Source organism: Magnolia sinica, chromosome 13 (genome assembly GCF_029962835.1).
Source record: "Magnolia sinica isolate HGM2019 chromosome 13, MsV1, whole genome shotgun sequence".
NCBI lineage: Eukaryota > Viridiplantae > Streptophyta > Magnoliopsida > Magnoliales > Magnoliaceae > Magnolia > Magnolia sinica.
Window position 1 is genome coordinate 16,135,046 of NC_080585.1, and position 26,892 is coordinate 16,161,937.

The 26,892-nt window shown below is 40.1% G+C and overlaps 1 protein-coding gene across 2 annotated transcripts; it reads left to right on the forward strand.

The window, feature by feature from the left end:
• The first annotated feature begins 3,802 nt into the window (after positions 1–3,802).
• LOC131222969 (protein phosphatase 1 regulatory inhibitor subunit PPP1R7 homolog) lies at positions 3,803–14,111 on the forward strand. Of its 2 annotated transcripts, none has more exons than XM_058218234.1 (7): positions 3,803–4,285; positions 8,758–8,988; positions 9,949–10,095; positions 10,181–10,323; positions 10,403–10,517; positions 11,276–11,428; positions 12,962–13,551. In XM_058218234.1, exons 1-6 carry the CDS (start codon positions 3,992–3,994, stop codon positions 11,354–11,356), a joined length of 1,011 nt encoding a protein of 336 aa, XP_058074217.1. In that variant the 5' UTR covers positions 3,803–3,991; the 3' UTR covers positions 11,357–11,428; positions 12,962–13,551. The 2 variants fall into 2 exon arrangements, with proteins under 2 accessions (XP_058074217.1, XP_058074216.1); XM_058218233.1 differs by lacking the exon at positions 12,962–13,551 and adding an exon at positions 13,851–14,111 and having other exon boundaries at positions 3,804–4,285.
• Positions 14,112–26,892: the final 12,781 nt, after the last annotated feature.

Consider the following 26,892-nt stretch of genomic DNA (forward strand, 5'->3'; position numbering starts at 1 on the left):
AAAGTGGGATCCAAGTACAGTGATCTAGACCGTTGATCAGATGGATCACATTGTCGATGAACATGCCTCGAAGAAATGAATCTGACTAGGGTATTCCGCATGGGGCCCGTAATTAGGACGATATTGATTGAGATACATGTATGAAATTTTATATGTTTGCAGTTGATGTTTCGATTATCCCGACCGCTAACAAATGGTTGATCATTGTTAGGGCTGTCAATATCGAAAAATAATGTATATAATTTGCTATTGGTATCTTGGAGTACGTTAGATATTTGAAAATGAATATCAACCCACATGAATGGATAAAAAATGGTTTAGAAATAACATCATGCACATATATTTCCTGTAAGTCGTTTTGTCGTAATTTTGATATGCTTTAATTATATTACAGTGGATTATAGTAATTCTATATTATAAAAATTTTGCTTATAAGGTCAATGGTAGATTATATATTAATGAATTTTGTCTCTGATACTAAACTTGTATTTAAGTTTCAGGCTACCATTTTGAATATGGGTACAGTTTATTTTGATAGTGAATGTGTGGCTAATGATGTCAATTATCTTCTGCTAACGGGCTGGATGATAATAGTGCTTATCATTACTAGAAGATGGTTTACATCGTCACAAATTGAATCCGACTTTGAAACGATAGTAAAAAAAATTTGAAGGCACGTTTGTAAAAGAGAAAGATGGACTATAGTGACATGATTTCATCACCACAATAAGTATGTAGGTAGCCTTCTCGTGGGTCATGGAGAGTTCGGTTTAGACTTAAAAAACTAATTTTAAATACTCATTATAAACTAGTTATAGTGAAATCGTCAGTTTTTTCAATTGCATTTTGATGTATTACTTGGATTGAATAATATTAATTAATTTATAAAAATGACAAAATTGTAATTATTTAAGCATTCTCATTGTTGGACCATTTGCATTTAAAGCTTATTTGATTTTTCAATTACAGCCATAAACAATTATAAAAGAGTTTTAATTATTTACTTTTATAATTTGCTTGTCATATCATGTGTGTTTAATTGTAACGTGGTTTTGTTGTATTGTTTGTTTCACATTGAAATAACTCTAAAATTTATAGTTTTGTAAGATAAAAATGTAATGATTATATATTACTTTACCTAATTCTTTCATAAAGTGTATTTGACTCTTGATATAGGAGCCATAGTTCCTTAGTAAACTAACACCTAAAAATGATAATAATGGCTCATTTGTCTTGCATAGGAAACTATTGTATTGTATTTTACATAATTTAAAAATAAAAAAATTACAGATTATAATAATTTTATATTGTATAAAATGTGTTTATCAGGTTTAAGTGATTATAAATAATATAAGATATGTTTATCAGATGTATGAGCATAACTCAGGCTCCAAATTTCAAATTTTTTTTTTTTCGCATATTGAAATCAAATTCAACAGCATTTGTTGAAATCTAAGCCCATAACGACAGTTTTGAGCTGCTGAATAATTTTCCAGAACAACAACTTAGAATTGTCGAAAAATGATTGATGAGTTAGTTGATGGTTCACATGTGCCGAATTTATTATCCATCAAAACTTGTACTTGATTGTTATATCAAACCGATAAAAACTATAAGGCTGTTTAGAACCATCGAATTTCATTTTTAACATTGAAATTTTCAACTATCATTCTCAATCCCAATGTTCATTGATTTTTGATAAAATCAATAGTTTTGAACCATCAAATTTTGCCAATTTTCATGTAGTGTACATGTACTAAGTAATCATATACGAATTATACACATGGCATATATATATATATATATATGAAACTTACATTTAACTTATAAGGTCAGCCCTAGCTCGGCTTTGCTCCGAACTAGCTCAGTCCCAACTCTAATCTACCAAGGGATTGGAGCAAGGCCAACGCTTAAGGCCTGAGGATTAGGCCAAGGCTAGGGCTAACCTCAATCCAGCTTTACTTAGCCTATTGCCACCTCTAAAGAAAACTAACATGTAAATATGAAAATTGTAATGATTATTCATGACATTTTTATTTTTATTTTTAAAAATAAGTTTCTAAATTTATAAATCCTGTTAGGATGATAAGTAAAAATCACAAATTAAGTATATAACAGTCTCTTTATTTTTTGCATGGTAAAAACCTCACTTGCTGATAAACCTAAGCTATCCATTCAAACATCCACTATTTTCTTGCCAAGGAATCTTGATAAATGAATTCGAGGCAATTTCAATGGTGGATTTGACTTCTTTTACTGAAGAGTTATCAATCTAAGCTAGCCATTAGCTTGTTTCCTTTGCATGTGTATTGTCCCGTTAACATTTGTTTTGGCCCCTTCGAAGTTTGCGTTAAGGGAGACATAATTATTGTCTATATCTATAGTCATGGCGAATCTTATAACATTAAGTCAGGATTTGGGATGCCACATATTTAACGTGTGAGGCTCATGCCAGAGTTTTGCTATGGAATGAAACGTATCTAGTGATATTAATGATCTTAACCATCGATCATGATGACCATGGATTTGAGATGGACACAATGACATGGGTAGTATGCTAGTACATGACATGGGTTAAAAGAAAGGGAGTCTTAAAAGATAGAACTTGAAAGTGGACAACACTTACCAAGGAGAACTTGTGGGGCATGGATCTCAGCATTACGCTTAGCCATGACCACCTGACGAGTTACCGGATAGGCTCTTGGTTTAACCATCATTATGCAGTCATCCTAGAGAAGTTGATGATGAGTCAAGATGGAAAGTTCGACCATGACAACGAGTTGATTTGCTTTTACTCCAACTCAGATAAGAGTCTTGGAAGCGGATTGGCTGGTGTACCATACACCATGCACCAGCTATATAGCTGGTGTATTGACGCCGGCAAGTTTTGTGGGTCCCATCATGATATATGTGTTATATCTAAACTATTCATCCATTTGGTGAACTTGTCTTAAGGCTTGAGCCAAAAAATAAGACACATGATCACACTAAAAAAGCAAAGGGGGATTGAATGTATACCATTAAAACCTTTTTGAGGGTCATAGAAGTTGGATCAATATGAAATTTGTTTTTCCTCTTAATCCATGTAATTTTGACCTTGCTAATGATTTGGATGGAAAATAAACTTTATGGTGGGCCCTATAAATTTTATAACGATGAAAATCATTATCCTCGGTGGTATATTTGGTGTGGTCCAATAGAGCTCCGGATATGATTATTTTTTTGTCTAACTCTCTAAAATAATATGAAAAATGGGTGAAGAATGGGGATGTAACAAATACATCACCGTGGCTCATGAAACTTTTGTCTCCCTTGAACCGTTCGTACAACTCGTAGGTGGAGGAGCGTAGGCGCTCGTCTTCGCACGACACGTATTTACACCAGCTATACAGCTGGTGTGTGTGTACACCAGCCAATCCGCTTCGAGAGTGTTAGTGTGCTATTGAAACAGGCTTTTGGTTCTGGATGTATTAGTGAGTCCGCCACCGGTCAATATACAGGTTTTAGAAGGGATTATACACTTCTCCCTTCATTTTTTGTCCTGCTTGAGTTCTATATAGGGAGAATTCCTTGCATGTTCGACGAACATGAGGACACTCACCGTATGAACGGTTTGGATTTTACATATACATCATGAGCAGGCCCCACAAACGTCGAAAGTACAGGATCATCCCATGTCTATCAACGGTGGGCCAGCTAGAGGACAACGATGTCACATCAGTAGTCCTCCGACTACTGCTACCAAAAGAACACGAGGAACGATGCGGCATTTCTTTCTCCGCTATCTTCCCATTCCTAGCCGCCTCCGAAGGATAGGAATAAAAAGGGCAATAGCGACTTTTCTTCATAAAAGAAGGGGATTAAAAAAAAAAAAACTCATTTTTTCTGACACAAGTATTCTCGAGACACTCTCTTCTACATATATTCCATTTCTTCCTGGGGTTTTCTATTTGAGAATTTTCTTTCTAGGGTTTCCGTTCGTTCGTCTCCAATGGAAGAGAAGTCCGATCCGGATCATGGAAATCTCGAAGGAGGAGGAGAGGTCGAAGGCGATCAGTCGACCTCCTCCAATCTCGATCTCACGAGCTTCCAGCTCCACGATCTCGAAGGAGTCGAGCTTCCCCTCACCTTGATTGAGTTGGATTTGACCGCAAACCGCCTCTCCACCATCGATTCTCGGATCGGCCTCCTCTCTCAGCTCAAAAAGCTCTCACTGCGGCAGAATCTCTTTGACGATGCTGGCGTTGAGATGATTTCACGCTGGAATGCGATCTCCGGCCTCCAAGTACGGATATTTGCAGCTTATTTTCATTTTTGTTAAATTCTCTGCAATGCTATGAATTTTAATTGTCTGAATGCTAGCTTTTGAATGGCTTTCGAATGTCAATGCAATTAAAGGAAAGTTTTTTTTTTCCCCCTACCTGGCAATGCGGAGCTCATCCATTGAATTGGTGGTCCTTCACAGTATTGATCATACCCTAATTTCACCCGCCAGAATGTCCTAGCCCGTCTGGTGAAAATGGATAATTACAACCGATGGCTAGCATTCAACTGGGGCCTATTATGCTGCTGTTGGCATCACCCGATGGGAAGATTTTGTAGTATCTCGCATATGCCATGGGGCCCATCATATGAACTATTTTGTAGTATCTCGCATACGCCATGGGGCCCATCATAGTAACCTTTCAAAATCGATTACATTACACTCCTGACTTCATTTATCCTATTTCTGGAGGTTTACTAGTTTGAGCTCTTGATGCAAACCCGAAAGGGAAAGCAAATAAATCAATAAGAAAAAGAGATTGCGGGAAAAAGACCCAACAATCCTCTGGACAAATGCTAGAGATCAAGAATGCAAGACCGTGAGCAAGCTCAATGGTCCTCTAGTCTAGAACTAGAGATCACTTTCCCCCCTTCAACAGCTACCGTAGAGAATAAGAAAATTTTGTAAAGAGAATATTAATCAACTTGTCTTATTCCATAGGCCATAGGTCCTATTTATAATCAACCTTGTAATCTGTAATAAAAGATATGGAATCTAAAAATCTATGATAATAGGAAAGCACCTTAGATAAGAAAGAAAGGAAGGTACTTAGATAAGAAAATATTTAAAATTATTCTTTGCCTAAAATAAAGATATGAAAGAAAGAGCAGATTTCCAAATCTAAAAAATTGAAAGAAATGGGAAGTGATGATGGGCTAAAAAAAGAAGGTGGTCCTCTTGTTGTATACACGTGCGAAGTGTGCTCGCATGAGATGCGGCCATTTTCTTGGAATCTTGATCAATTGGCATGTGTGGCCATTTGGTTGCATCAATTCCACTCGGCTTCAAAAGAATTTAAATTGGTAGTCATAATCTCTTACGAAGATCCTCATTTGTAGCTCGTCTTCTTCGGCTTCACTGGTAGTTGATGGTGGAGGCCTACACGCCTAACGGGTAGCTGGTGCATAATATGGTATTGAAACACAAACCGTCTTTTCTTTTGCTTCTTGTGGGTCTTCCGCATTCTAGGCGTCGATTGTGGCCCCTTGGTCACAGTTGTCTTTCGATTTGCATACTTTAGTTGATATTGAGATGGTGCTGTTGTGTTGACCTCTATGGAGTTTGCTACTATGATTGTAGCATTATCTATCTCTTTGACCATCAGATCGTCCATATCTGTTAAACCTTTTGTCTCTTCAATTGGATCATTCGTCAACTGAACTTTTGATTTTACTTGAATTTCCTCCAATATAACCATTGATCCATCAACCAATCCAAAGGAGGATTCCTTTTAGATTGCCACACTATCTATAACCACGCCATTCCTTGGAATGCTAGATAAAACAGATTGAAGCCCATAAAGCTTTTCCTGTTCAATCAAGGGCTCAAAGCAAGCTCTCACAAACTCCTTGAATTCCTTGAATTCATTTGCAATATCTCCCTTGAATGCTTTAATCTCCTTCTTGACTTTGTGTAAGTTCTTCTTTCGCATCTTTCAAATACTCTTGGGCGTCACTAACATTTCTGTGCGATAAGATGCTTTTGGATAACCGACGTGTGGGGAAGGTTGTTGAAAGCAATCACCATAAGGCACATATGAAAATGGATGTGACTCAAGGTGACATGAATGGCGATCTTGCTCATCGAAGTAACTTGGATAAGTATAGTGCGATGGATATGGAAAGGCATGGGAGTCCAAATAGGGATAATTGTTGGACACATGAGAACATCTTCCTATCCATGACATCTTCTTCTTCTTCTTCTTCTTTTTTCCAGTAAGGAAAGAGAGGTAAGGGCAATGAATTGATATGTTGGAATGGGATTAGGATGTGGTAGGATTGGAAGATTTTTTTTTTTTTTGGAAATAGAATTAGGGTTTGGTGATTTCGAGATGGGGAAAAAAGAGGAAAGAAAAGAATATGAAAGATGATGGATGGATGAAGGGGAAAGATGAAAGGTTAGATTCATATGAAAAAAAATACCTTCTAGTTTTCCCAAGAGCAGAACTTTCTCTGATACCAATTTGATGCAAACTTGAAAGGGAAAGCAAATAAATCAATAAGAAAAAGAGATTGCGGGAAAAAGACCCAACAATCCTCTAGCCAAATGCTAGAGATCACGAATGCAAGACCATGAGCAAGCTCAATGGTCCTCTAGTCTAGAACTAGAGATTACTCCCCCCCCCCCCCTTCAACAACTACCGTAGAGAATAAGAAAATGTCATAAAGAGAATATTAATTAGCTTGCCTTATTCCATATGCCCTATTTATAATTAATCTTGTAATCTGTAATAAAAGATATGGAATCTAAAAATCTATGAAAATAGGAAAGCACCTAAATAACAAAGCATTCTAATTAAGAAAATGCTTAAAATAAGAAGATACTTAGATAAGAAAATATTTAAAATTATTCTTTGCCTAAAATAAAGATATGAAAGAAAGAGCAGATTTCCTAATCTAGAAAATTGAAAGAAATTGGAAGTGATGATGGGCTAAAAAAGGAAGGTGGGCCTCTTCTTGTACACACGTGCGAAGTGTGCTCGCATGAGATGTGGGCATTTTCTTCGAATCTTGATCAATCGGCACGTGTGGCCATTTGGTTGCATCAGCTCTTTCTAGGGATTTGTGCATTTTCGCCGACGTTATGCATATTATTCCCTTACAAGTACTTTGTAGGAGAAATTCAATTTAGCTATGAAATTGTGATTCTTGGACTGAAACTAAAAGTTATTGGTAGATTGGATGTGTGCTATTGTAAGGAACCTGATGTGGCGAAAAATGAAGAAGAAAAGGAGAGAAAAATAAACAAAGGGAAAAAAGAAAAGGCTGGAGATTGGGATCCACACTTGGGAAGTTGAGAGTTTATTTATTTATTTACTTTTCACTTATGGTAAGTATCTTTTCGGTAGTTATTATAAGTGGTTTACTAAGTTATGTAGGTGGATTTTTGGAATAAACTAGTCTTTAGTTGTTTTCTGTTACAAGTAGAGAGTCCCTTTATGTAGGGAAACTTCGGCGTTTTGTTTAATGGTTAAGATCAGATTAAATGAAGAGTCTGGATAGGAATTTGAAAACCTAGTCGAGCTGTCTGGTAAGATCTAAGCTTGCAAATTTGCCTGTTTATTTTCTCTTGATGGTTTGCATGTTGAGATCATAGGCTGATCATGTCCTTCCAACTATTATTGCACTGCATCGGAAGCACCACAATTTCAGGAGTCAATCTACTCTAATTTTCCCTGTTTGTTCCGCTTTTCATGGGTTGTCTAAGCATCCCCTCTCTGAAACTTACATGCCTCATCAAACGATTAAGGTAGTCTTCACTTCAGTAATTCACGGTTCCAATTGTAGCCTTCAGTTATGACTTAGTTGGGTTTATGGCATTCAAGCATATTCCAATGTTTCTTGGCAAAAGCAATGAAGATAGGGATTTGAGGATCCAACATGAGTTCAGCTCCCCTCCTCTAGAGAGCATACAAGATTTTCCTTCACTCCCATCACGCCCTCATTGTCACCCATCCATTCCAATCATGCTCCCAGCATGAAATTTTGATGTGAATCAGTCCACCCAATCAACCAATGATCAAAGGCTTTGAGGTAGCAAGTGCAAGGCCAATCACCCATACTAATGAGGCAATGACTGCACACTCCAGAAGAAGCCAAAGAGCATGCAACAACAGCCGTCTTATCAAGTCTTCCACCATGTTGTTCTATTATCTTTCTGTGAATAGCTAACCAGATGCTCATGCTGCTAATTCTTTCCATGCCACAATATGATCTTTTCCCTCTGCAAGGCAATTTTCCTCACATAAATTCCGTTAACTTATAATTTTCTGGCCACAAAACTATATCCATTTGGTCGAGAGGCCATCACTTTGTGAAGCTTTCTCATGTTAGAGGATTACAATGGTTGTTTTTCTTGAATCAATGTCACTAGCTGGAAATTAACTTGACTGGTAAACAGTAAATTCCTTCTGAAGCCATGAAGCCAAACCCTTCTTGCTTCGCTGGATAGGATTGAATTGCATGGTGTCACAGATTCGTTAGAACCCAAATGACAAGATGGAGAAAATTCAGCAGGCCTTGTGCCCATTTTGACTGCTAAACGGAAGTCTTTTGAATCCTTCAAGGCTTCAACAAGAACACCATTTTTATGTTCAAAATTTACTTTTTTTTTGGGGTTAGATTCTGGTAATATGCTATGTACATGGTAATTGAGTTCCTTTCAATTTCCATAACCACTTCTTCATTCTAACCTGTCTGGTTCTTTTTTCACAGGAGCTGATACTCAGGGATAATAAGCTTACAAAAATACTTGACGTTAGTATTTTCAAGAGTCTTCTGGTATTCGATGTATCTTTCAATGAGATATCTTCCTTGAACGCTATATCCAAGGTCTCAAGCACACTCAAGGAACTCTATGTCTCTAAGAATGAAGTGAATAAGATGGAGGAGTTTGATCACTTGCATGAGTTGCAAATTCTTGAACTTGGTTCAAACAGACTGCGGGTAAGCATTCTGACGACTGGTGTATCTGTGGAGTTTTGCAATGGAAACATTTTGGATAAGCCAATCTACAAATCTATTGTGATAAGTAGGTTTTAAATGATCGACCAATCAACCATGGTTATAAAATATAGGTGCTTCGATGCTTTCATAGATCATAAAGAGGATGTTTGGATCTTTGCATTTTTCATTGCTGGATTTGACAAGCTGGCGATTTGCTCCCAATCCAATGTTTGGGACCTCCAGGTATTGTCTAATGCAAGGGCATTTTCACACTGGGCTCGAGTGGGGTCGCCTGTTGGATGCAGGGGCACACTCAGGGTGGGTGACCCATGCAATTTGGGGCCCACGGGGGAGATCTCGTGTTCGAGATTCCTTACCGGGGGTGATTAATGCGCATTTCACATCGGGCTCCAGTGGGGTAGCCCGTGGGATGCAGGGACACACTCGGGGTGGGCGGCCCATGAAGGGGGTTCGGCCGAGGTCCTAACCCATGAGCTGTGGGGCCTGGGCTATGAGATAAAGGGATTAATTTGCTATACTTTAAAAGTTTGAGCTTTTAGAGCAAGTGGTTAATTGTCTTGCATCATTGTCCATTCTCAGTTGATGAGTTCACCTAAGAATCCCAAAAAGTAGGGATTTTACGCTCCTTCCAAAGAGGTGTTATTGCACAAATCGAAGGATTATTATGGCAGTTTCCCATCTCCATCCTTCCTCTTTCTTCTTTAATCTGTTAACCAAAGAAGAAAGTTAAAAATAGGTTGACTCCATTAGGATATCTAGATCTGCCAATTTTCAGGAAAAACAATCTTACAGGATTCATAATTCCCCAGGACTAACAAGTGCAACCATCCAAAGGCCCCACAATGTATATATGATATATCAGTGCCAGTTAGGTGTATAAGGGATTTTTTTCCCCACCCATCTGAGTCAACAGTCAATTTTTTGATTTTGTGATTTCAGGTGATGGAGAATCTGCAAAATTTGACAAATTTACAAGAGCTGTGGCTGGGGCGGAATCGTATCCGGACTGTGAACCTCTGTGGACTCAAGTGCATCACGAAAATAAGCTTACAGAGCAACCGTTTAACATCTATGTTGGGTTTTCAAGTATGTAATATCTGAGCTTCAAAACACTATGATATTTTGATCAACACTCTCTAGTAATGTCATATTTGATATCATATTTTTACAGGATTGTGTTGCTCTAGAAGAACTTTATTTGAGTCATAATGGTATTTTGAAGATGGAAGGCTTATCCACCTTATTGAATCTTCGTGTTTTGGATGTTTCTTCAAATAAGATCACGTGTGTGAGCGATATTGAGAACCTGACAAGGTCTGCACAGATGTTCATTTGATCAAGTTAGCCTGTCTTCTGTTTTCTTTTCTCCATGTGATTGATTTATGCTATGCAGATTGGAGGACTTATGGCTTAATGATAACCAAATAGCTTCAGTGGAAGGCCTTGATTCAGCTGTTTCTGGTTCGAAGGAGAAGCTCACAACCATTTATCTGGAGCACAACCCATGTGTATGGTTCTTTACCGAAAAATTTCTATTATTGCATGCAAAAAATGCCAAATGTATCCAAACTGCCTTCCAGCAGTTTTCTGTCCACATCCAGCTTCATTTTCCTTTTTGGCCTTTGTTTTCCATCCACACCCAATTATATGTTTCCTTTAGGCTTTCGAGTATCTTTTCCATCCACATCCTGTATGTGAGTATTAGTATCACCATGACTTTGATTCAGTGTGATGTGCATCAACCACCAAAAAATGACATGTTTTCTATGTGGATATTATTTTAAAGAGGGTACTTTGATCTCTACGGAATGGGCCTTTTTTTTTTCCCATAGTTTCTAAAATCATGACTGTCCAGAGTACTTGGAATGTTCCAGAAAATCAGAACAGCCCTGTTCGTTCCTGTTTTACATCTCCATAACTTTACACTCACTGAGATGCAGTGTGATTAGAGGCATGTCATGGTTGAAATCATGCATGAAGAATTATTGTAAAGCATTGACTGTTTGTGTTTTTCCTCAAAAGTTTCTTTTAGACTATTGATGATGTGTTAAGAACATATATGGTGCTCGAGTGATGACCATTATGGTCTTACTGAAGGTCTAGCATGGAATGGCAGAACAGAATTCATATAGCTGGCTCCAATTAATTTGTTGGGATAAGGCTTTGATGATGATGATTGATAACCACATGTTATACATACTGACACTTAAGATCTGTGATTATGTGCTCCCTAAAGGCTGATGCTTTGTCTGCCCTCATTTTGCAGGCAAATTTGCCAAATTATTGTTCTACTCTGCGGCAAATATTTCCAAATATTCAGCAGATTGATTCCAATGTGTACTCATGAGAGGCTGAAGTGACTCATTCCTTTCTGGAAAGCTGGAATATGCTATCTTCAAAGGAAACAAATTGCTTCGATGTAAGTTGGTTTATTCCTCACTTGAGCCTTTGTATATTATCTCTTTTGAAACTCTACTATGTTTTTTGTGCTAAAAATAAATTAGTATCTGTGTGGTTTTGCTGAATAGTGCATTTTAATCAGCTGAGAAGCGAGCATTTTGTCATAACCTTTCTTAGTCATCCTAATAAAAGGTACTAATGTTACTTAGTGGAAGTCGCTGGTTTTTTTTTTTCTCGGAAAATATCAGTGGCTATTTAGAGATTTGTGAAAGCAATGGATGGTTGTGAAAAATCAAAGGGTCTCCTTTCCTTCTTCTTCTTCTTCTTCTTCTTCTTCTTTTTAAAATTTTTTATTTGTAAGTCTCAAATGTTCCAAGTCATTTCCTGAGAATAATGTTTAATTTTGTCACTATTAGTTATTATTTCTTGATAAGAATCTGTACACTGCAATGAAAGTAGGACGGGTTTGGGTCTCTCGTCCTTTGGATCCATGTGAAAATCGAGTCTAGTCGGGTCTAACCTGATTTTAATGGATCCGGGTCCCATATTTTGGACCCATTAAGAAATCAGGTCAGGTTTGGGTCTCGCCTTTTGGATCTGGGTAGGAATCGGGCCTAGTCAGGTTCGGTTTGGCTCCATGTGATGGACCCAGTTAAAGTCGGCTCAGGTCCTGTCCAGGTCAGGTCTAGTTAGTTTTAAAGTACAATTGTATATATTTAATGCACATTGATGATCTAGAAATGAAATGAGCTTTCCTAAGCCACATGCATGCAAGATAGCCTGTTTACACACCATGCACATGTCAGTGGCACACGTGTATGTGATCTAATCCACAAGTGGGCCAATCATGTAAATGCTCTTATTTCTCCTACCATCTCTGATTCCACACAGCGCCCACGCCGGCTTTGTGTGACCGCAGTGAGAAGCAATTGGTGCTGGTTTATTCTTAGGTTGAACTAGTCTTTATTGTATTGCATCTGCGGAGCATCATATAGGAGAGAGAAAAATGGGATCTGCTCAAATCATCTGATCGTTGTCCCGCCAAATAAAGAGTAATAAGATGGATTGGACCACGGAGAAAGGTTCTGCTCTTTCAAGCTCTTCACTTTCTGTAATGAGCTACTGGTTCGAAGAAGCGAGAAACCCAACTCAAAACATGCATCCAAAGACCTGATGGGTACCTGAACCCGATTGGATCACAGTTTGGGCCTTCAAGAATCAGACCTAGATCCAATCAGACCGTGTAAGGGTACCATAGGACCCGACGGGAACCTGACTTGTTGACAGCTGTACCGAAAACACATGAATCAACACAATAAATGATGGAGGTGGGAAGAAAAAATGAGAGAGATGTAGACAATAACGGGAGATATGGGCCAACCAGATGCCCCCCCCCTTTTATCCTATTGGTTTAGTTGCAGCTTATGCATCCTCAGTAGCTAACCAGACTCCATGTGCTCCTCTCTTTTTGAGAGACTGCTGTAAATCCCTATTCTATTTTAATTCCTTATTTTTATTTAAAAGTAGAACCCCACATGCCACTGTTTCACAGGTTCGAGATCTGGACTGTCTATCAGGTGGACCCTACAATGCATGCTTTGTGTCCAAAGAATAGGCTGTTTTGGTCTTCAGATGAAAGAACGCGTGTATGTTGAGTAAGGGTTTTTGATCCCACTTTTTTCCGTACAGATGATTCACTTGATGATCCGACCGGCCCAATTTCTGGGCTGCAGCACATACATAATAGACTGGCCTGATGATCTACATGCAACAGGCACACTTGCCAATTGGCTTGTCTAGGAAGTAGGATGTTCTAATCTTGCAAGTAACCTTTACATTCCTCTGGAAAGACCCAATAAATCTCATCTCAACTTGATAGGAACCTCGTTGATATTATTGTCATCAGCATTGTAGTCACGTCCCAGCTATTTTAGGTTGGCTTTAAGTTCCTGTTTCACCAATCGCAAGATTTGAAACATGAATCCCTAATGAATGATTGGAAAGAGTTTAGTGATTGGCCTGCCACCTGAATTCAACCCTCCTTTCTGGGCCTGGGACCAGCTGGCATATTGCAATCATGCAGAGCTATTTTATTTACTTCTATGACACTCGTTATGATGGTAGTGCAGTAAATACCTCATGAAAGAAGCATTTATTCCAAGAAGCATTTATTCTTGATGATAGTCATTCATTGCCCTTCATGCACATACCTTTTATTTATTTTTTTATTTTTATTTTTTTTACACATGCACACATACCCCCACACACTCTAGTGGAATTTCACCACCTATGGGTACCCGAACCCTTGACCACGTGTTGAAACTCCTAAGAGTCTACCACCGGAGCAAGGGTAAGGACCCAAAAGAAGCATTTGTTCCTGATGATAGTCATTCATTTCCCTTCATGCATGCCTCTTGAGACATGAAACTTGTTTTTTCCAGGTGAAGGCTGCTGCAGTTCCGGATTGCAACTAATTGGACCGTCACAACATGAACAACCAGGGTCGTTGCAGAAATCAGTTTTGTTTGTTAAAATTCCACTCTCTTCTTTCCTTCTCTTTGGATATACTCACTTTTTATTTTGTATGTTAATCCTAAAACTAGAGATTGTCTTTCTTTAAGTCACCTCTCTTGCTCATGGGGTGATTTCAACCGTGCTAACTTTCACTTTCAAATGAGACCAATCTCCTACCTTGGGCTTAACCAGTATTTTCCTTGGAAAATATTTGATATTTTGGATAAATTTTGTATAAATAGAAATTCTAAACACATAAAGAAATTGTGTCATTAAATACTCGGAGTTGTAGGTGGTCATTTCTCATTTCAAAGAGGCTTATGTTGGGAGAACTGATCACTTACAACTAGTTACATGGCAAGAGCTATTAACTTATGCCTTCTAAATTTCTAATCAATCTCTCACATCTCTCTCTACGTAAATGTTAGAAATCGACTCATTGAAGTTGATTCAAAGGTTATTTATTTATTTTTTATTATATATAACTCCTTTTCTATTCTTTCCATTTTTATAATTATTTACAATAATTTCTGGTTTCCATGGTTCAACTTGAATGTTTGGGACGGTTTGTACCTGATTTTCCGGATACCAGTTCTATAGCCTGACAAGTTGTACTCTGCAGTTGCTATTTTTTAATGCACAGCCGTAGCATCAAAGTAAAATTTTAATGAGAATTTTACAAAGAACTACCTAATTAATATAAAATTTACATGCTGGTACTTTTTTTTTTTTTTTTTTTTTTAAAACTACCTCATTAATTCATATATTTATCGTTCCACTACCTTTTTGTTCCACTACCTTTTTGTATGTTCCTGTACATTTCTTATAACCGCCGATTGGGTGGGTGTACAAGCAAATGCAAATGCGTTGGCTGCTTGGGTGAACCCCACTATGACGTTTATGTAAAATCAACCTCGACTATCAGGTGCTTCACCTCATGTTATACCAAAGGTCCAAAAATCACTTTTATATCTGTGATTCAAGTGGACGACTTGATTGAAAATAATGTACAGGGCAACAATCGCCCTCCAAACTATTTCCACGTTTTTACAATGCAGCTCATGCACAGACTACCAGCATGGCATCTGCCCACGAGAAAATCGATGCATGAGTGTGCCTAATACATGATCGTGGGCTGATCGAGTTGGCCACAGTTTATGGAACAAATATGCTGCTGAAGAAAACTTGGCTAAAGATCTCTAAATCACCCATCTGTTTCAAGCATTGAGGCCCACCTGCTGACGAGTAAACCAGCCTTTTTGTGAGAACATTTTCAAGGTTGGAACCAACTGGTGGACCACTTGGACGTTGCACCACTATGGCAAATGTGGTGTATAGATGGTATGCCTGATACATGATCGTGGGTTTAATGAAACTCTTTACAATCTGATTCATATGAACGGCCATGGATTGCCTGCGGAAGCCTTAAGTAGGAAGTTCCTACATTGGGAAGCTATCTGGGCTCCGTAATGTTTGTGAGAAATCCACCCCATCCATTTAGGGCTGAAAGTCGGGCAGGGTGGGTTGGGTTGGTGCTCAACCCTAACCCAACCCAAGGTTCCTATACCTCAACCCTAACCCAACCCAACCCAATCTCGGGTTGGGAATTCTCAACCCAAGCCCAACCCAAGCGGGCTCGATCAGGTTGGTCGGGTATATACATGCTAATATTTTCATTATTACATTAGTTTATTATATTTCAATATAAGACTTATTTTTCTGTATCTATAATTTTATTAATTATATATATGTGATTATTCATTATAAAGAACTTCATTTATAAATTATTATTTTTTTAAAAAAGAAAAAAAAAAAGAAGTTAAAATATAAGACAACTACTCCTTTAAAAGTCATGTAGCATAGCATGAAGTCTATTTGGGAGAGAGAAATCTGGCATATCTTGTTAGCTTGAGTCCTTGGAAATGACGTGGACAAATGAGACTCGACATCACTAGTGTGCCTTCAACACAAACGATCCACACTCAATTATAATTTATAAGTAACTTATATATTGATCGGGTTCGGGTTGGGTCGGGCAACCCGAGACCAACCCAAGTTTTATCGGGTTGGTGTTTGTATAGCCCAAGCTTAAGATCGGACTTGAAATATCCTGCCCGAGCCCAAGCCAATGTCGGGTCGGTCACGGGTTGAACCCGCCCAACTTTCAGCCCTACATCCATTCATTTTGCTAGTTCATTTTAAGGTATGGAATAAAAAATAAGGCAAATCTAAAACTTTAAGTAAGTCATACAAGACGAACAGTGAGTAGGGAGATGCCTACAATTGAAACCCCTCTGGAGTCTACCGTGATGTTTATGTGCCATTTATACTATTCATAAGGTTATTCCTATTGAGATGAACGAAAAACACAAAAATATTAGCCTAATCCAAAACTTTTGTGGCCCTACGAATATTTCAAAGGTGAACATTCAAGCCTCACTAAACTCTAAATCCTAAAGCCTCACTATTTCATGTCTTGTGGCTCATTTGAGTTTTGGATCTGCTTATTTTTTGTCCCATGTCCTAAAATGATATAGAAAAATGTATAAATAGAATGAATTTCTCATAGACATCATAGTAAACCCCACCTAGCTTTCGGTAGCAAGAATTTCCTGAAAAAGGCTTTAAGCAGGAGATCCACGTCCCATTTTAAAAAGTTTTGTAAATTAAGCTAAATTACTACGGTTGTAGAGGATCCAACCTCGACACTTTAGAGTTATGTATAGGGGCGGGCCTTTTTAGTTTAAAAAATTTTAAAAAATAATAAATTCAAAATTAAACCATAAATCCAAAAATAAATCCAAACCGTTAGAAAAATGAAGTTAGAATTTAATTTAGAAAAATGACGTTAGAATTTAATTTTTTGAGAACTTAATTAACAATAAAGTAGATAGTCGTGGTCCTAGGTTTTACGAGAAGAATTTTTGGGAATGATGCTATTATTTCGAAAAGAGTCAATAGAGTTAGACTGTTATTATTGATAGTGCTAGTTTCTAGGATTTGTTTTTTATTTTCGATTTCAAATTCGTAAACTAATTTTTCGATATTCCTATTTTGTAGGCCTTTCAATAAATTTTATTTTAAAAAAATTAGGCTTTTTTTCTTCTTTTTAATTTTAATTTTGCTATAATATAGGATCTTTATAATTAAGAAATTTTAATTTTGCTATAATGTAGGGCGTTCATAATTAGGAGGCCTTAGGCAATTGCCTCACCTGCCTATCCCTTTGAGCCACCTTTGGTTATGTAACAACAATTTTCCTCAGTTAACTACCATGAAACCTTGAGTTACTTCTCTCCCGTCCATCATGTGGGCCCCTCACGTTTTCCTTGGAGCCCAAAAATCAGGTTGATCCTATGCAACGTAAAATCATGCCAAAACCTTTAAATCACGTGGTGTGTGATGCACGTGAGTTTTCAAATGGCCTTATTTTTTGGGTGTCCATAATTTTGGTGGGGTGTATCTTTTGAACGGATTAAAATGGTCTTACATGCGGTTAACAGGATTTTTTAATAGCGGGCATCCTCATCCCTAGTGTGACCTATGGTGTGGCCCACCTGAGTTGCATGGTCCATATCTTTGGGTCTCAGAAGAACACGAGAGGGCGAACATGATTGACGGATTGAATATTATGAGCAATGGTGGGGCCCATAGGTTAAAGCTTAAAATATCTCACCTTGATAAATGAATACAAAAAACAAGATGAACTCACCCATGGCAAATGTATCACACGTGCCAACAACGTGACGGGTTGATCAGGGCATGTGGAATGGAAACCACGGCGTAGAGCTCTTTGATCATGCATGGCAGGAATCCCAGCTTGCAGAACAAAACAAAAGAAAGAATTGCTCCCTCGTTAAAAATTCATGAAGGTCCACTCATACGGCGGGCCACATGTTTACATTTGATGGGTTTTTTTACCCGTGCTCGACCGGTCGTGAGCCTCACACGACCGGTGTGCATGGCCAGTCGTGGGGTCGAGCCCTGACTCGACTCAAAGTCCAGCGACTTTGGGCTATTTTTTCTCCGGGGTGCTCGACCGGTCGAAGGTGGCGCTCGATCGGTCGTGGGTGGCGCTTGACCGGTCGTGGCCTCATTTCGACCGGTCGTGGTTACGCAGATTTGTTCCGCGATTTTGCGGATTGCGGAAATGTGAGTCCTTTCGCAACTGGGATGCAGAAAAGAGTTTCTTAAAACTATAAATAGGGGTTCCTAGGGTTTTTCTATAGAGATGAAAAACACAAGAGGGCTATCAAAAGTATGAGAGAAAGAGAAAAAGATAGAGAGGAAGCTTGTAGAATGGAGGTTATGCTCGTAGAGGTTATCTACTGTGCAATTTATATCTCAGCGCCTCTACGTCCTTGTAATCGATGAGATCTCTCCGTTTTTTGCTGTGTTCTTTCATTGTTTATTCACTCCCGCATGAGTGAAAAATGTTCTAATTTTCTACTTCATAGTGGATTGTTGATCTGGACGAGGTCCCGTGGTTTTTATCTCTTTGAGGGTTTTCCACGTAAAAATCTCTTGTGTGGTGTGTGGTTGATGCTTTGATTTATTTCATTGCTTTATTATTCCATAATTCTGATTTGTTTTGGAAGGCTAGATCCTAAGGTTTTGTGCAATGCCCCCAACAAAGTGGTATCAAAGCCATGTTCATTGAACGGGTAGGATCAGTTTTGAATTATGGAAGTGGCTCATCAAGGATGATCAGCCTCAATGATTCTAACTGGACCATATGGAAGGCTAAGATGGAGGACTTACTTTATTGCAATGACCTATATTCTCCGATTTTAGGCATATCAGTAAGATCCAAGGATATGTCTGATAATGATTGGAAGATGATGGATGGATAAAAAGGTTGTGGGTTTATTAGACAATGGTTGGACGATTCCGTATTCTACCATGTGTCTATGGAGACCTCAGCCGCTAGCCTATGGCTGAAATTGGAAGGGATATATGAGAGGAAGACAGCTGGTAATAAAAATTTTCTGATAAGGCGACTTGTGAATCTCAAGTTCAAGGATGGTGGTTCTGTGGCCGAGCACATAAATGAGGTCAGCAATATAGTGAACTAACTCTCTGCTATGAAGATAGTCCTAGATGATGAATTGTAGGCTTTACTATTACTTAGTTTATTGCCTGACAGTTAGGAGACATTAGTGGTGTCTCTAAGTAGCTCCACACCAGATGGAAAGATTTTCACGAAACAGACAACCAGTTGTCTCTTCAATGAGGAGACAAGGAGGAAGTCTCATGGATCTGCTCAGCAAGATGCCCTTGTGACACGGGAACGGGGGAGCAGAAAGAACAAGAAGGGCGGGAAGGCCCGAGATAAATCAAGAGGCAAGTCGAGTAAAAGAAATGATATTGATTGCTGGAATTGTGGCAAGAAGGGCCACTACAAGCATGAATGTCGTCGTAAGAAGAATGATAAGAAAGGAAAAGGAAAGGAGAAGGAAGATGAATCAGATTTCACTGCGGTCACTTCAGATGGCGACGTTGTAGTTATTTTTTCAGCAGATAATGATGTATCTCACGGCTACGAGTCAGGACATCGACTGGATGATTGACTTATGAGCTTCTTTTCATGCGACTCCACGTAGGGACTTTTTCATAAGTTATAATCTAGTGACTATGGAACCGTGAAGATAGGAAATTCTGGCGTATAGAAAATCGTGGGAGTCGGTGATATTTGTGTGAAGACCGATGTGGGCTGCACATTGGTTCTCAGGGATATGAGGCATATCCCAGACCTTCGCTTCAACTTAATGTTGACGGGAATATTGGATGATGATGACTATGAAAGTCGGTTTGCTGGTGGTCATTGAAAGCTCATCAAAGGTTCATTGATCGCAGTCAGAGGAAATAAGTGTTGCACTGTAACACCCTGAAAATCGGGGGTCGTGCATACGCTCGACTCCCGAGTTCCCGGGGTCACTTATATCCAATTTTCATTAATATGCGATTAATCCAGTCTAAATGGGCATTCTGGAACTTCCTGGAACATGAAGCACAACCACACAAGTCTACTGAAATAGAAGAAAATCAATTATACTTATATATACATGCCTAAAAGAATACAAACGGGCGCACAAGGTGATGCCCAACAAATTCACAAAAAGAATAATATGTCAAAAAAGAATAAAGCTGAGCCCTCTGTGCAGCGATCCAACGTGCCATCCACAGGTCCGATGAGGGCCGGTCCTCCTCGAGGCTTGCATCGCCAGGCTCCACAAAATCTGTATCACCTGCATCTATGAACGAGTCTGGTTGGTGTTTTAAAACACCGTCCCAGAGTGGGAGTGAGTGATCAACTCAGTGGGTGCTATTAATCTCAAGTTATCATATGCATCAATTTTAATATGGTCTTAATGAAAAGCATACAATCACATACATCTAAGTAATCTTATTAATGCGCATGTATGCAGCATGACATGATGCATGCCCTCACAACAACGCTCCCTCGTGCGATAACATCTAACGATCGCCAATGCCAACACTCCCTCAGTGCGACCTCGACTGCCGAGTCGCTACCCTAACTAGTGCGATGCGATGCGATCGTGTTAGCCAAGTTATTAGTTAAGTCCATTTATCCAGCAGGTTTGGGAATCTGTCACACCCCACATATCATATGCCCTGAACTAGTTGCGAGGCCAAGGCCCCCCAATGCTTGAGGCCGAGACCCCGCGGTCCTTGACCCCGTCGGGTTTCCCCCATCCCCGACTTCAAGCACATGGGGGTGCTGAATGTGGGGTCGCTCGCGGTCACTACGGGGAGGCGCGTCACCCCAGCGTAGGCAGACAGCTCGAATACAGTGTCACATTCCACCATGCCCCGCTCACGAGGCTGTGGACCATTTCCCAGTGGATTATTGATGGGCTACCTCGGTTGTAGGGTGTCATAGGTTCCATACAGATGTGAGCAAACAGGGTTAACAAATCATGGTTGGTCAACAGTAGGCTAGACCGCACGAGTCTAGGCGAGTACATGGCGGTACGACATCGGGTGCATGCAACCCATGTAGTCCAACTACTGTCGCCCACACGCACTCGCCCAAATTCGTGAGTTTAGCCTCAAGGCGGTCCTACCAACGGGACCGCCTCAACTCTCCTTGCTTTCTTGACCAACCCTAGGGTTTGGATGGTGGTCCACAGCAAGTCAACGGACAGGGTTATCAACTGGCAAAATCATCATCACGTTCTCACACACCGACATACAATTCAAATTTATCTACTAAGCAGACTATCATGATTTATAAGTGATGGTGCATGTATGTTGTGTGTGTTAGTGAGGAAGTTGCTCACTTCCCACAACTCATGGAAAATAAATTTACATAGGAAATAATTAAGGCATGCATGCTATAGGGCAACATCATAAGAGCAATCCAACAAGACATCAACAGGTAATCAACAAATTTACACCAAGTCATGTAAGAAGCAAGAACAAATATCATATGAGGAAATCAATTAAAACATATTATTCCACACCACTCCAACAAGTATGAAATCCTAGGTTTTTCTCTATATTCTCTAATTACATCAACCAAGCAATCAAAATCATTAACCTCATATTGAAATTGGTGCTAGACCACCTAGGAGTAATAGTCCGCACCTATGGATCGTTGGAGGCTTGAAAGACGATCTAGGAAGATGGATTTTTGGGGTTGAACGGCCGGAATCCCTAAAGCAAGCATTTGTATGATAAAATCCATGTCAATCTCTTCTTAATACATGGATTTCAAGAAAAAGGGGTGAGGGGTTTTACCTACATGATCAACGGACGATTCTTGTGGTTGTAGTAGAGGGGTCTTCCTTGAAGAAGAGGTAGGGTGGTGCAAGATTGACCTCCCTTGGATCCCACCTTGCCTACGGTCCACCTTCACTCTCTTCTTCCTCTCTTCCTTCTCCTTTTTCTCTCCTCTCTCCTTTGTTCACTAGGGCAAATTCGTATGAGAGAGGGGTGCCCCAAATGAGGCCCTTTTATAATGTCAGATTTGGTGACAATGGCCCCAAGTGTTGGGTTTTTACTATACTAGACCTATGAGAGGGTCTTTCTAAGCTCTAAGGCTCACTATGGGGTGTACAAGTTGATATACACCGCAAAATAGTTAGCCTTGATGATGATCTACGTATGGATACGATCGGCCCGCCATTTGGATGCGCCGATCGACAGATATGATTAGAAATCTGTTCAACGGTCACCGATGGTCGATCGGGGCCGCGGCTATACGGATATGAGCAGGAAAATATCCTTACTCCATGGGTAAAGTTTGGTCGCAAACCGACGGTCCGAAATCTTCCACTTTACATAAGAATGAATGACTCAATTCACTTAAGTTCCAACTCATTCCTTTAGGGTATTTGCACTTCTCATGCACTCATCCTTCAGCTCAAGTTGACCGGTTCTAGACCGTACCTAGGTCCGACTCCCGTGATGGACGTCAAGCCCAATGGGATGGACATTATTTTATAGTTTTGGAACCAGTGGTCCACCAACGAGCGGTCTAGAGCTTGTTTAGATAACCGGGACAGTTCTGGTGGTCCTCTGACTATGAAACTTATAGGATAAGTGCTCCATGGCTCGATGAAGGGCCATGCAAAATTTGAGGATGATTAGATATGAGGTTTGGTCGCACTGGTCTGATTCGCGATCAACGGTCACCGTGCCATGATCGGCTCCTAGAGTTTGTGAACGGGCGTAGGAAAATACATTAGACCCTCATCGTAAATTATGAAGAAATCTGACGGCTGAAATGTCTTACATCTTAGTTTTATTTACCCGTGCCAGATTCCAATTTTTGGCATTGGTGGGGCGCATCTGGCAAGTGCCAGATTCCACTTCTGGGTGTCCACTGGGTCCGTGGTCAGCGATGGTCCCCAAGCCCAGTGAGATCTATGCTCCCTTGAATTTTTATAATTTTCTGACATTTCTATGTCGTGGTATAGCCCACACGGGCTGTCGCTAAGTGTAAACGGCCATCTGGCTTGGAGGCCCGCACACAGTCTGATTGTAACTAGACTGGACCACTCATGTATAAGCTAACGTTGAGTGCTAACAGTCAGTGAGTGATAATATAAGTTAATTAAAAAAAATTTAAAGATTTTTGAAAATTCAAAACAGTGAAAATCGAGGATGTTACATGCACCCTTTACAAGGCAAGTGTCAGTGTGTGTAATGGTGGGTGAACGCTGCGGAAGATTCAGCTATTGACATGTAGCACAGGCGTCTAGGCCACATGAGTGAAAAGAGGCTTCAGCTACTAGCGAGGAAGTGGCTCCTTCCAGACGTGATAGGTATGCTTCTCAAAACCTGTCTTGATTGTTTATCAGGGAAACAACATAGAGTTTTATTTATTAAATTTACTTCTCATGTTGATAAAGTGCATGCATTATATTTGGTTTATTCTGATGTTTGTGGTCCTATGAGGACAAAAACCTTGGGTGGGGCATTATATTTTGTTACGTTTATAAATGATGCATTTAGGAGGGTTTGGGTTTATGCTTTGAAATCCAAGGACGAGGTCTCTGGTGTATTTAAATTGTTTCATGTTATGGTTGAGAGAGAGATGGGTAGATCATTGAAGTGCATCCGTACTGACAACGGTGGTGAATACATTGGCGACTTTCATAAGTATTGTAAGTCCCTGAGTATATGGCATGAATAGATGGTTCTCAAGACCCTTAGCATAATGGTGTAGCTAAGCGAATGAATCGCACCATTGTCTAGAGAATCAGATGCATGTTATCTCATGCGAAATTGCCCAAGATATTCTGGGGAGAAGCAATGCATACGGCAGTGTATCTGATAAACAGGTCTCCATCAGCTCCGTTGAATGGAGAAGTACTTGTGAAGGTGTGGACTGAACATGATCCATCGTACAGTCATCTCAGAATGTTTGGATGCAGGGCATCCGTCCATGTACCAAATGACGAAAGGTCTAAGCTCGATATAAAGATTAGGCAGTTTGTGTTCTCAGGGTACAGTGATGAAAAGTTCGGTTATAGATTGTGGGATCCAATCGAGAATAAGCTCGTCAGGAGAAGAGATGTGGTTTTCTTTGAAGATCAGTGTATAGAAAACATTGGTAAGCCAGAGAAGAACCAGCCTAGTTCAGGTGAGCTAGAGGACATGGATCCGATTATTCCTCCCGTTGTCCCTGATGACGGGAGAGTACAATAAGGTACACAGGACGAGGGAGTTCTTTCAAAAGATGGACCAGGGGAGTAGCCCTCACTTGATCCACCTATTGAGCCACAGGTGAGGAGGTCATATAGGACAGACAATCGTCCAAGAGGTACTTGCCGCATGAGTACAGTATGTCAACTAATGAGGGAGAGCCAGAAGATTATTTTGAAGCCCTAACCGACAAGCATAAGGGAGAGTGGTTGAAAACTATGCAAGAGGAGATGAAATCCTTGCATAAGAACCACATTATGACATGGTGAAATTGTCCAATGGCAAGAAAGCTTTAAGCAACAAGCGAGTGTTTAGAAAGAAGGTTGAGCAAAAGAATTCACAGACGAGGTTTGAGGCCAGATTTGTGGTGAAAGGGTTTGATAAGAGGAAATGCATAGACTTCGAGGAGATATTCTCACCAGTGGTGAAGATGACATCCATTCGGGTGTTGTTTGGGTTGGCGGCTAGCATAGATCTGGTAATAGAGCAGTTAGATTTTAAAACTGCATTCCTCTATGGTGACTTGGAAGAAGAGATTTACATGCACCAACTAAAGGAGTTCGAAGTCAAAGGTAAAGAGCATATGGTGTGTAAGCTGAGGAAGAGCTTGTATGGGCCGAAACAAGCTCCACGACAATGGTACAAGAAGTTCGACTCGTTCATGTCACAGCATGAGTATGACAGAATAGAGTTGGACCACTGTGTGTTCACGCGCAGGTTATCAGATGTTGATTTCTTAGTTCTGCTGTTATACGTTGATGACATGCTCATCATGGAAAAAGACATCAAGAAGATCGATAGACCGAAACAGGAGTTGGGCAAGTCTTTTACGATGAAAGATTTAGACTCGGTTAGACAGATCCTAGGAATGGAGATAACCCGTAACAGAAGCAGTATGAAGTTTTGACTATCACAAGAGTGGTATATTGAGAAAGTCCCAGAGCGATTCAATATAAATGCAGCGAAGTCGGTCAGTACTCTACTAGATGGTCATTTCAGATTGAGCGACAGACAGTGTCCCAAGATGAAGGCAGAGGTGGAAGAGATGCAGAAGATACCCTACGCGTCAGCTGTAGGAAGTTTGATGTATGTTATGGTGTGTACACGCCTAGACATAGGTGTTGTTAGTCGGTATCTTGCCAATCATGGCAAAGAGCATTGGGCAGCGGTGAAGTGGATATTGCGGTATCTAAGAGGCTCATCCAGGTTGAGCCTATGCTATGGTGACGAAAAACCTGTATTAGAGGGCTACGCAAATGCAGATATGACAGGCGACATAGATTCCAGGAAGTCTATCTCTGGGTTCATGTTCACGTTTAGAGGGGGAACAGTTTCTTGGCAGAGCAAGCTACAAAAGGTCGTAGTATTGTCGACGACAAAGGTCGAGTATATTGCAGTCATAGAGGCATGTAAAGAGATGCTTTGGATGAAGAGGCTCTTACAGGAACTTAGCTTAAAGCAGAATGAGCACGTGGTCTATTGCGATATTCAGTCAAAGCATATATAGATTCGGTATCATTGGATTAGAGATACTTTGGAACATAATGTGTTACAGCTTGAGAAGGTCCACACGGACGATAATGGGTCAGACATGATGACCAAGGCTTTGCTCAAGAGCAAGTTTGAGGTTTGTAGAAACCTGGTTGGCTTAAAGAAAATGAATCCTTCCTAGGTCAAAAAGGGAAAGATTTGATAGGTTTTTTGACCGGTGCTCGACCGGTCGTGAGCCTCACACGACCGGTCGAGGGCTAGTGCACGACCAGTCGTGGGGTCGAGCCTTGACTCGACTCAAAGTTCAGCAACTTTGGGTTATTTTTTCTCTGGGGTGCTCGACTGGTTAAAGGTGGTGCTCGACCGGTCGTGGGTGACGCTCGACCGATCATGGTTACGCAGATTTGTTTCGCGATTTTACGGATTGCGGAAATTTGAGTCCTTTCGCAACTGGGATGCGGAAAAGAGTTTCCTAAAACTATAAATAGAGGTTCCTAGGGTTTTTCTATAGAGATGCAAAACACAAAAAGACTATCAAATGTGTGAGAGAAAGAGAGAAAGAGAAAGGAAGCTTATAGAAGGGAGGTTATGCTTGTGCAAGTTATCTACTGTGCAATTTATATCTTAACGCCTTTACGTCCTCGTAATCGGTGAGATCTCTCCGTTTTTCACTTTATTATTTCATTGTTTATCTGCTCCTGCGTGAGTGAAGAATGTTGTAATTTTCTACTTCATAGTGGATTGTTGATCTGGACGAGGTCTCGTAGTTTTTATCTTTTCGAGGGTTTTCCACGTAAAAATCTCTGGTGTGGTGTGTGGTTGATGCTTTGATTTACTTCATTGTTTTATTATTCAATAATTCTGATTTGTTTCGAGGGAATAGGTCCTAAGGTTTTGTGCAAGCCCCCAGCAACATTTTGAGTACATATTCACTGGTCAATGTTTCTCTAACCATTCCTTTTGCAGCCATGCATGGGGCCACCGGCTGAGTGGACCCCACCTGCCTTTTGGATATCCATTGGATGTGTGACCCTGGATCATGGTACATTGAGATTGGGTCCCATGCCTTCGACGGTCCGGATAAGCGAGCATTTATGCTAGATATTATGCAGACAAACCAAGGATATGCCCAAGAAACTGGATTTCGATTCGGTAGTGACCCCTCCAGTAGAGAGATCTTGGTACTGGTCGGCACTGGAAAAGCTCCGTCGGCCCATCATCATGTGTTTTATCCACGCCGTCCATCAATTTTTTCAGCTCTTAACGGTGAGAATCATTGTCCCACTTCTATTTGTAGTGTAG

Excerpts from the sequence above, each read along its gene's own strand:
- LOC131222969 (XM_058218234.1), top strand. The coding sequence starts at position 3,992 with ATGGAAGAGAAGTCCGATCCGGATCATGGAAATCTCGAAGGAGGAGGA. Across the intron at positions 10,324-10,402 it reads GATATTGAGAACCTGACAAG|ATTGGAGGACTTATGGCTTA; the intron begins GTCTGCACAGAT and ends TATGCTATGCAG. Across the intron at positions 10,518-11,275 it reads ATCTGGAGCACAACCCATGT|GCAAATTTGCCAAATTATTG; the intron begins GTATGGTTCTTT and ends CTCATTTTGCAG.